Source organism: Hibiscus syriacus, unplaced genomic scaffold, assembly GCF_006381635.1.
Source record: "Hibiscus syriacus cultivar Baekdansim isolate YM2019G1 unplaced genomic scaffold, ASM638163v2 tig00112889_pilon, whole genome shotgun sequence".
NCBI lineage: Eukaryota > Viridiplantae > Streptophyta > Magnoliopsida > Malvales > Malvaceae > Hibiscus > Hibiscus syriacus.
This window is the reverse complement of record NW_024063416.1, coordinates 29,888-41,566: the sequence shown is the minus strand read 5'-3', so window position 1 is coordinate 41,566 and position 11,679 is coordinate 29,888. Positions and strand designations below refer to the sequence as shown.

General features: G+C 37.2%; 1 protein-coding gene across 3 annotated transcripts; it reads right to left on the bottom strand.

Annotated features, from left to right (window-relative positions):
• Nucleotides 1-916: 916 nt before the first annotated feature.
• LOC120184428 lies at nucleotides 917-7,038 on the bottom strand. Of its 3 annotated transcripts, XM_039188898.1 has the most exons (8): nucleotides 6,936-7,038; nucleotides 5,346-6,365; nucleotides 4,386-4,504; nucleotides 2,325-3,269; nucleotides 1,954-2,248; nucleotides 1,685-1,850; nucleotides 1,329-1,437; nucleotides 1,129-1,246 (listed from the first exon to the last, which is right to left on the bottom strand). In XM_039188898.1, the coding sequence occupies exons 2-8, from the start codon at nucleotides 6,153-6,155 to the stop codon at nucleotides 1,129-1,131; spliced, it is 2,562 nt and encodes an 853-aa protein (XP_039044829.1). In that variant the 5' UTR covers nucleotides 6,156-6,365; nucleotides 6,936-7,038. The 3 variants fall into 3 exon arrangements, with proteins under 3 accessions (XP_039044830.1, XP_039044829.1, XP_039044831.1); XM_039188899.1 differs by lacking the exon at nucleotides 6,936-7,038 and having other exon boundaries at nucleotides 917-1,246; nucleotides 5,346-6,379; XM_039188900.1 differs by lacking the exon at nucleotides 6,936-7,038 and having other exon boundaries at nucleotides 1,954-2,173; nucleotides 5,346-6,379.
• Between the last annotated feature and the right edge of the window lie 4,641 nt (nucleotides 7,039-11,679).

Genomic DNA, 11,679 nt, shown 5'->3' with positions numbered 1-11,679 from the left:
CAAAACTCCAGTAGCAGCCCTCCACTTTAACCATCCTGCCTTTATACGGTGTGTAACGTCATCATCTACACCCTCATCTTTATGTATCATAGACCCTAAGTACTCAAAACAATCTTTTAAGGGGAGAACGTGTCTTTCTATGCAAGCTTCTACATCTTTATCGTTTTGGTTCCCACTAAAGTTTGAACATAAATACTCTGTCTTTTCAATATTGATCCTTAGACCTTTTTTCTTTCAATATAGTCTTCCAGGTAGCCAGTCTACTATTCAGTTCAGTTTTTTTTTCAGCAACTAGGACAATGTCGTCAGCGAAAAACATATATCATGGAACACCGTCTAGTGTCGCACAATTACGTCTACAGGATAGGCGTACGCTAACAATTAATTAAAAAAGTTTTGAATATATACTATATTATAAAATTGAAAAAATAATCGTTAACAATCAATTTTAATATTACGCCAAGGAAAAAAAATACTCCAGGCTTAGCATGATTGACATGTAAAGAGAAAAAATAGAAACCTAAAAACAATTGTATAAAATATACAATCAAGTTTTATAATGATTATTATCCCTAAAATTTTCGAACTTGAGCACAATTTCTACAAGAATATTTGAACATTTATTATCAAATAATTAAAAATCTTTTGAATAAATAATACCCCTTATAATCACCCCAAATTAATAAATAAAAAAATTCACCCCCCTTGTTTTATATATATTATAATTTGAAGTGATTTGAAAGCATCACAATAAAAAGTGGCCATATTTTCTCTCATTTTTTTTAACAGGCACTCAAATTGTTCTGTTTTCACTTTTTGCTCACCCATCATTCCCTTAACTTGATTTTTGCTTCTATGGAATGCAATATCAGTTATCTCAATAAAACAAGAAATATTTGTCACCGTGAGATGTGTATAAAATTAACAATCTTACACTCAGAGCTTTTATTTTTGATTAGTTATATAATTCAATTAACGATCACGTGCTTTGTTTCGACATACATTGAGTTTATGTGCTGTACATCATCAAGAATAGGGGGTGAAGAGAAAAAATAAAGGATATACCTGGAGATGAAGTGTATCCAGGAGCAAATGTCTATAATTGTTAATCCAGATTTCTTTTTCTTATCAAAGGATTGAGTAAGCACGGATGACCTCAACTACTGGTGCACGACACATCGGACACTTCCCTCTGCCTTGAACCAACTCGTTGGCGCATTTCGAGCACGTGCACATGTGTCCGCATCTATGATTATATGAATGCAAAAATGTTGGAAGGCCTTAAAAATCTATATGGAATTGATGGATGAAACTTTGAAGATATCTACCTGTATAGTAATGAATCAATATTGCCTTCACAGCATATACAGCAAATTCCTTTCCGGACGTTATCCCAGTCAGAAGATGCATCCTTGGGCAAGTCGTCATCGATCTTGCCTGCAGGAGATTAAGGCAATGATTAACAAACAGAAGCAAGCAAAGTCCAGAATGAGAGAAAAAGCCTCGGTTACGTAACAAAGACGAATATATTGTTAAAACATCAACAATCAGTGGTTTGTTGGAATTCCTTCATGTCAAAAGTGTCGATTCAATAAACATAATTTGATATCGAGTACTATGGCAGTATCATGGGAAACTGAGCCTCTTGAGTGACGTAGAGAAAATGGGGAAATAAGAAACAAACCTTGCGAAGCAGATGACCGGTTCAGGGCAGCAGAAACTTCTTGTCTTATTGATCGCTGCAACTCAAGTTGCATATCCATGCAGGCCTCCAGCATCCTCTGCATGTTGTTCATTCTTTGCTGCAATCTTGCCATGTCAACCCTTAAATCATTGATTATCTCCCACTCCTGCACAAAATTAGCACAACAAACTCAACTAAGACCAAAGGATTAGTACTAGAACTGATTAGGCTCGAAGAATAAGAAGAAGAAGAAGAAGTGTTGAACATACAATGCCAAAGCACTGGTGTGCATCATGTGGCTGCCAATTATAATGGTGTGAATCCTGGTCCCAGAGTGGCTGCGTAGATTGCATCCTGTACGAAAGAACAGTGATTGGAGGACTCTGACCCTCATTTTGATGCCTGCTTTCCTGTTCTATAACTTGTTCAAGAGATTCAGGAGTGGGAATTGCTTCATTCAGGTTCCAGTCCATAGAACCTTGATTTTGCCTGTCCACGTATGATTGTATCAATTGGTCAAGCCTCTCACGAAAACCACTATGAAGAAGGGTAGACACACTTCTCCTACAATATTAAAAATAACTCAGAAGAATACAGAATCAGAGAAATTCATACATAAACCCAGTCATATAATTCACACCTGCTTAACAGTTCCCTCAATTCCATATTGTGTACATTATCATCATCAGGAAAATAGAATGTGTCTGTTCTCTCAATCGTTGCAGGTTGTTGACTGTAAGACACTTCAAACCAATTCTGTCTTGTGTCATGTAAGCCAGCATCCTCATGCTGCGTGTCAAGAGCTTCTAGCATAAGATCATAATCTCTATTTTCACTCTCACCATCTTCATGATGCAAGTCAAAGGCTTCTTCATTACCACCATCCTCATGATGCAAGTCAAAGGCTTCTTCATTACCACCATCATTCACCTCATTATAATCCACAGTCGCTTCCTGCCAGTCTGCATCCTCATTTTCCTCATCCTCTTCCTGCCATTGTTCACCTTGAGAAGCAAGCTCTTGGCCATCAATATACTCAACCAGATTTGTTTCCACATTTTCTACGACATTCATTAACCCAAAGGTCCGACCTCTCTCACCATCTTGGGGAGAATGTTCATAAGATGCTTCACCAGATTCTTGTAGACTACTTTGTTCTCCAGCTTCATTTTGTATAGTTTCGCTGGACGCATTAGCCAGATTTTGTTGCCTGTCCCCATCCAAGACTTGTCCAATATCACATCTGCTTTCAATAGGCTCAGGACTGGCAGACCACTGCCGGTTACTAACCACACCATCAGAAATTTGTTCCTGCCACTCTTCTACACGAACAGAAGTTGCTTGACAACTTGTATCTTCAGGTTCAACCTCTAAATCAGTTGTATGAACCAAAGATCTTTGATTATCAGTTTCCTCGTTCTCAAACTCAAATTGGTCATTTAATCCATCTATGGCAGAATGTGTATTATTTACTTGGTTTTGTTCACTTCTATTATCATTACTGTCAGCGTTAGAAGATGTGTCTGAATGATTACTGGTTGCAGGACCAGAACCCGAATTATCCAGTCGGGATAAAAAACCTTCCCTGATACATAGCCACAGATTGTGAAAATGTTACCACCAAAAGATGAAAATGGCATCATATAAATAAAATGGAAAGATTGGAAAGTTATTTTCTAATTCAACCCCGAGTATTCTTTGTGAACTTCAAAATAATCACTTGTTCAAAGGATCTTACGGTCAAGCTATTTCAGGGAAAAAAGAGAGAAACGAAGAGTTGAGATGGGCAAAATTTTCTAGTTTATCAAACCTAACCTTGCATTGGAAAAACATCATCATATTAGTAACAACCGCTGATAATATTTAGAAGGTCAATACTAGGTTAAACAATAAAAAAAATGATTGGCCAAAAGCACCTATATAAAGTGAAATGTACAATTCAACCCTGCCATTTTACAATCTATAAGGGCCCTCCCCCGATACAGGTAAAATGTGGTGGTCTCACTCATCTACCAAGAACAATACTTAAATGGTCAAACCAAAAGAAGTATGTTAATACTTTCTACACCCTGAAGTCAAACAGCCAATTATAAAATGAGAGTGTAAAGGTCCTACATTCAGGCCAGCCAACCAACCAAAATGCCTAAATTTGCAGTATCAGGGTGTGGTCCAGTGTTTGAAGTCGTGGTGACTTGAAAGTTGAAAACATGATCTCCAGGTCAGACCAAGAACCATACTATAGCTTCTTCTCTTAAGATCCTAAAACATGATCTCCATGTAGCTGTAGCCTTTACATTCCCACACTCTTTCATGAATAGTATTACTAATTTCCAGAAATGTTACGAAAAGGTTCCTTTTCTTCAGGCCAGAATCTTGGTGAGTTATACGAGTTAAATCATTGGAAGGGGCGTTATTTTAAAGCTTCCATTGAAAACATCCAAATTAAATTAAATATTAAACACCTTGTTTTTAAATTCAAGAATCAAATTCAGCTTTAATTTTTGTGAAGAACGCAATTTACAGAACAGTTCAAGTTCCCCTTGCTTAAAGGTTTTCTCAAATTAAGTTTCATTTAATTAAAGATGCTTACATAAGATGCCAATAAAAAATAGCGGAATTCTCTCAGAATATAGCATAGGATGAACTTAGTAGAATATTTAAAAGAAATCATTAATATTATATAAAGCAAAGAATGAAGTACCTTAGACCAGATACAGTCTGTTTTTGTCTTAATAAGCCTAATTCACTGGCTGCAACCGAGGTAGACCTGTCACCTTCAACCATTCTGTTATTTCTCAAGAATCTACCTCTTAGTAAAGACTGCCAAAATAGGAAGACAAGGGAGATAATTAATGCCAGTAAAACAAGTCCACATTTAGAAATGTAAACATCAATATGGTAGAACACCCAAGAAGTTAAAATTTGAAATTAAGAAGTTTATGCCAGATAAAAAATGCCAAGCTAAACTACAGTTGCCTTCAAACAAATGGAACATATAAAGGATACATAAGCATTTTTAATATTTCTAACAACCTTTTAGCAGACATTGGCAGCCATGAGTAGTTCTTATCAAAAAAATAATTGACAACAGTCAATAGTTAGCCTAATTGCCTAATTTCCAGAGCAAGCTACAAGCTAAAAAAAGTGACCTCAATATCAATAAGAAGATAAAGAGGCAAGTAGTTGGGATAGTGACGCTACCATGTTGTACTTAAGACATAAAATCAGAAGTCTTATCTTAGTTCAATGTAATAGCATTCTTGTTTTTCATTCAACATCTGTCCTGGTTAGTATTATGTATACACACTCTTTCTACACATCATAATAGCACAAATATTATTTCAAGAATTTTAACAGGAAAGATACTAATCCATAATGACACATCTAATACAGCTTTTAGAGGATGTATCAAACCTAAAAGTTGAGCTTTAAGCAACTGGTATAACTTCTTTTTTTTTTTGCAACCAACAGTCTCATAGCAAGAGAAACACATGTAAATTACCAATGAGAACCATAAAGACTAAAGCAAACAAATTATCATCTACGGTAAATATAGTTTTCTTCTCTTTTGTTTGATATCTAGGAAGAACATAAACAGAAATATGAACAATTAAAGACACCGACCACCAACAAAAAACGGCTCAACATTTTATGTATCTACCTGAATTCGGTTGCGATGGGAAAATTTTGATACAGCCCGATGCTCCAACAACCCCTGAAGCTCTGATTGTCTTTCTCTCTCTGTCTTTTTGAGCATATCAAGCAGGGCCTGTCGACCACATAATTTCCGAATGCCCCAATGCAAATGCTCGGTTCGACCTTCAACATGGTTAACCACCAATCCATCAAGAATTCGTTCAATTTGACCACCAGCATCAGCAACTTGCTCTTCACTACTGTCCATGCAAGCACCTCTCACCTGGCTATTCGTTTGCACCCACTCCCTTATAATTCTGACTCTCTCCTGCTCAGTTTCACCAAGCCACTGGGCCCTTGAACTGTTGTGTCTACGTGAAACATTAGACGTACATTCATTGCCACTACTGTTCATCCACTCCTGAAAAATTTGCCTTACCTTTTCCCTTTCAACTTCCCCCAAATCAGATGAATGCTCACAATTAAAATTACTTGAATCTGCATTCCCTCCCTGTGACCCAAATCGATCAGGTAACCATTGCCCAAACTCATTCTCACTCACACTCACATCCTCTGTAACACCACTATGTTCACTATGTCGGCCATCAGAAAGATCAGTAACAGAAAGGACCTCACTCCTCTGTTGGAGCATTCTTTCATTAGCTCTCTCTTGAGCATGACTCACCACATGATCATCCTCAAGCTCCCGCCACATCTGCAGGAGTGAGGATGCCTGGCTGCTACCATTTTCCTGCCTTCTTGATGCCCGAGACTGAGACTCCCTTAGGAAAGAATTTTCAAGCAAAGAAACATTGTGTAGACCAGCAATAGCCATATCACTCCGAAATCTAAACTAACAAACCCTTTCAACCCATCTGCTTCAAATGCACAAAAAATTGCATTTATTCACCCAAAAAAATACTATATAGCAGACAATCCCCTTAGAAAAAAATTGATCGGCACCTCAAACTAGTAAATCTCTTCATCATCCTCATTTATCAGATTCAGCAAAGCCAACACTGTCACCGCCATCATCACGATCAATCTTCAGAGCAAACAAAAAGGTCAAATCTTCAATAATAAAAAATCCGCAGCAACAACTGAAGAATTACAGTTTTTCCTAATTTGTTTTCATAAATAAATTGTAACACTTGAAATTTAATTTCCTCAAGGTCTTGATTTACATATGACAAAATGAGGAAGAAATTTAAAAGTAAAAACAAATCTGGAAGCTATTAAAAACAACTTCCAGCAAACATACTTGAAAACAGCTATCCACCAAATTGATTTAACAGAATTATTACCTTGTTTGGCTTCCGAGAAAATATGGAAGGATAAAAATAATAATCCAAATCTCAATTTCTACTATCTCTCGCAAAAAATCCAAAAATTTGAAGAAGAAAAATGAAATAACCATTTATAAATTCTTACAAATTAAAACATAATGTTCTTTTCTTCTCCTCACATTTGTCAGTAATCAAAGGAGAGAAAGGTCCCCAACATTACCAAATCCACATTCAAAAGAAAAGAAAAGAGCATCGAATGGACAACAAAGCACAATTAAAAATTAAGCGTTTAAAGAGAAACGAATCGAAGGAAAGAAATGAAAACGTACCAAAGAAGCTTCAACTGTTTGATTTCGAAGTAAAGGAAACGAAACCTAAAGCATGAGAGAGAGAGAAAGAGAGAGAGAGAGAGAGAGAATGTGAAGAGGAAGAAGTCAGTAAGGGAAATAGAAGACGGTGGGAAGAATAGATTTTGTGAATAATAAATGCAAAAGTGGTGGGGACACGTCATTTTTATTTTTTATTTATTTCTCTTTATTGTTTTCAACTTTTTACGGTTTGATGTTGTGGTGCTGTCGTAACACTAATGTCCTGACGTCAGGGCTCAACACCCAATAAGAGATGGACGCGTGGATGAGTCTTTTCTCCTGTGGTTAAATATGAAGCTCCCAAATCTTGGATTTAACGGGAAGCGCACAAAACGACGCCACGTTCTTGCTTCCCTTACCTTTCACTTGTTGTTGGTGTTGAAATTTCAAAATAAAGAAAGAAGAGGGGCACCCATGGAATTTCAACTGTTGGGACATTTAAAGGCAATTTGAAAAACCTATTAATAATCTAATATACCTTTGATTACATGTTCATTTTAATATGATAAAACGTTACAGTTTTTGAATCTAGTTCAAATTTTAAATTTAAATATTATAAAAACTAAAAAAATTAAATGAATTAATCTTATAATATATTTTATAGTGTTTATTTTAAATTAATTGGTAAATAAATCAAATATTAATTATTATGAATTAAAAATACGTTATCCACGGATGATGCATGGATCCCAAGCCTGGAACCAATCAACACGTTATCCACACCTCCGCAGAATCCCATTCCCCAACGGTATGTGCGCGATTTTATCACGGATGAAGGAGAATGGAACATCCCCTCCTTGAGCGATCTGTTAGCCGTGAGCTCCTTCAATAGGCCGTTGTCACCCCCTAGTGACGACCTAGGAGAAGATCAACCTATCTGGCTTAGAGACCAAACCGGAGAATGCACTGTTCGGACTGCTTACTATCACATGGAGAACTCCGATTGGAACAAGCATAGTAAGATATGATATATAGCCTGGAACCATGACAGCCCTCAACGGGTTAAACACTTTATTTGGCTCTCGCTCCACCAGAGTCTAATGACGAACGCTGAAAGGGCAAGAAGATGCCTCACAACAAATGCCCTCTGCCCGATTTGTGCCAATTCTGAGGAATCAACCCTGTACGTACTCAGGGATTGCCATGCTGTGCGTAACGTGTGGAAGCAGCTAATCCCAGATAAAGCTAAGACTCATTTCTTCACCAGTAATCTCTTTGTTTGGTTTCAGACTAACCTCTTTCACAACGTAGGTCTAGGTACGCCCAACTACTTTTGGAGGCACCTCTTTGGAATCATAGCCTGGAGAATGTGGAAACAAAGGAATATGTTTGTTTTCTAAGGGAAAACATGGTCAACGATTGAAATACTTAGGTCGCCTGGACATAGGCTAAATCTATTAGGGAGGCCGAAAAGGAAGATGCTCACAGGTGCAAACACCAAAGACCAAAGCAGCAATGGCGTAAACTGTTGGGTTACTGGGTTAAGCTTAATAGTTAATACGGATGGGTCAGTACACCAATCTACCAAGGAAGCGGTTAGCAGGGATCTCCGAGACAGCAGTGGAAGATAGGTTGCAGGCTACTATCGAAACATTGGGCGATGCACTGTTTATCAAGCCGAGCTCTAGGTGGTGGTTGATGGCCTTCGGATAGCATGGGATCAAGGAATCAGGTGGTGATTATTGAAACCGATCCCTCTAACATCATTCGAAAGATTAAGCCATCTAGAAAGGCTTGGGATGATGCGCTTACAAGACGTCTACGAATCCTCCTTGATAGACATTGGAAAGTGGAGATAACTCATATAAATCGTGAGGCAAACATGCTAGCTGATGCTCTTGCCCATATGGTTAGACAAGACACTCTTAACCTTTTGATTCTCAAGGAACTGCCGGACGTGGTTCAAATAATCCTAAGAGAAGAAAGCTCGAATGAGGATACTAGCTTTGTAATGCTTCAAATCTCATATTAGTAGTTCGGGTTGAAACGAGACCCATAATTAGAGCCCAAAAGACACATTAAATAGTTTGGACCTATTTAGGTTTTAGGTAGGCTTGAGTTAGGCCTATGTGATGAAGAGTTGGGACCATTTTATTATTAGGAGGTTTGAAAAATGACTAAAAGAGTGATTTACCCCTAGTTAATTTTCAAAGCTGAAACCCAAAAATTTGGATGATTGTATGTACCCACTTTAACCTTCTTTCTCACCAAACACTCTTTCTCTTCGTCTCATCTTTCTTCTCTTCTTCTTCCTTTACCAAATGAAACAAAGGTAAAAACTTTAAGGATTCCAAGCCTAGTTGGGTTTAGATAAGGTAAAAATATTAATATCCATTCCAAGAGCCTTAATTCAAGTCCCTAATCTCATGTTTTGATACAGTTTCAAAAATGGGTTCTAGGGAGGTTTAAGAAAATCAATTGATTCTAGCTTGTTTTTAGTGGATTCAAGTTATAGGAAGTGTTTTTAACTTCAATCCAAACACCTAGTTGAGTTAGTAATTTCTTTTCTTACCTTTGATTAGTGAAAGAAGTGGGAGAGAGCTCAAAGGCAAGGAGAAAAGAGAAATTGACCATTGGTTGATTTGGGAGAGTTTCTATTAGATGGAATACCAAGGTAACACATTCATAACTTCTTCATACCAATTGTAGGTCACTAGAAATGCATTCTAGCTTAAGAGTTGAGTTTGAAGCATGTTGAGTATTTTCATAGTAGATTCTATGTTTTATTGTTATAGCATGTTTCAAGGACTTATTTATAACCCCTTTTTACCACATAAAACTCCAATAATGATTGAAAACCTCAATATAACAGTTTGGGTGAGTTTCAGTGTTAATTTCAAGCCCAAGTAGGGTATTTTCGAGTAGGGTACGGGGTACCGGTACTAAAAGAATAGTATCGATATTGTTCTTCAGCCAGGGTAAAATTAGCCAAATTTTAAGAAGAGAGTATCGATACTCATCAAGGGAGTATCGATACTGCAGTATAGATACTTATGGTGGTATCGATACTAGGAGCTCAAATCAAATTCCAGAATACTATTTTGGTATCGATACCCTGGTCAGTATCGATACCTTAGCTTGGGAGTATCGATACTAACCCATTATTTCCTAGTTAAAATCTGATGATGAGTATCTATACTCTAGGTGGAGTATTGATACTCTAGGGGCAGTACCGATACTGAGAGACTTAGTATCGATACTAGCATACTTTTTGGGCTTTCCAAGGGGATTTAAGATGTGATAAGGTTTCCCAATAACTCCATATTTTTCTATTAATAAGACTACAAGTGAAACCATAATAATGATCTTATACTATTAAAAACCAAATCAACCAGGGTGACATAAAAATTTTCCTTGGTTGATGCTTGGGAAAACAACAAGAACACCCGAGTAACCGAGTTGCTCTAGTAAATGATATTGGTGTCGAGAATTAAAATCAGTCCGGATATCCTTAGGTAGTGCGCGAGGCACTTTAAACTGACTAACTAAGGTTGAGGTCTGACACTCGTAAAGGGTGGGTTAGTCTAAGGTGTTGTGCCCAATGTAGAGATTTTGGGCCTCATCCTCGATAGAATAGAGGGGTACGTGAGCTCTGAGATGCAGAACCCTCAGTCACACCATGATTTTTACCATAGAGTAGAGAGTGTAGTATACGAGTATACTCATTGTTGCATTACACTTGATAGCTTGAGCATTTAATGAACACTTTTAGTATGATTTAGTCGTTAGCGTGAAACTAGGCTAGTGAGCTCAGCGTTTGGAATTTGTTTCCTTACGCAGGTTAATAGGATGAGCATTCGAGGAGCCTTTTGAGCAGCCGAGATCCATACCAAGTGTAAGCAGAGTACAAGTGCATGTATTATTTGTAGATATCGTTTTGTATATTCGAGTCGTAACTTTATTTGAAACGTTAGTCTATATTTTGATATATTTATTTTGGAAGCTCCCGATGTAAACTTATTTTATATAATTATGGTTGATTTATTTTACCTTGAATATTTTAAGTGGTTTTTTTAAATGAGAAATTTAAGAAAATTTTTGGGTTAGTTACTCCAGTGGTTTCATGTGGTATTTCGATCGGTCGACTATGTGTTGTACTGGTTTAGGGTGTTACAAGCTTAACCTATTGACCTATCAGTAGCTCCCTTTATAACCAATATATATTAGTTTAAATCTATTGAGTGGTCTTAGTGGTTAAAGCGTATTAAGGGTATATACGGTGTACGTATTTGTATGCATGTAGTTAGCTGAGTCAGTAAAGGTTAGTAGGTTGTTAGTTAGACTGTTAGAGGCTGTTAGCTTGTACACGTTAGCTGTAACTGCTTGGTAAGCAGTGTATAAAGGACTTGTAAATATATAGCATGTACATCGATCTTGATCAATGAATATGTTTACATTAAACTAAACAACTGCATCTCGATATGGTATTAATCGCCGGTGTTTCTTGGTGATCTTAAGAAGTTTTCCTCTCTGCTGCTCGTGAAACTCTTTGTGCCTCGTTCGTGCTATGGATCTTCAGCTTGGTTGTGTGAAGAACTTCTCGAACAAGAAGGTCAACACCGTTCTTGATGAGACCAATTTCTTGCTATAAAAGCAGTAGGTTCTATTAACCATCAGAAGCCACCACCTTAAACGAATTCTAACTGGAGTTTTACTACCTTACCAGAAACTATACTTGATGAGGATGGTGAGGAACGTGTTAATG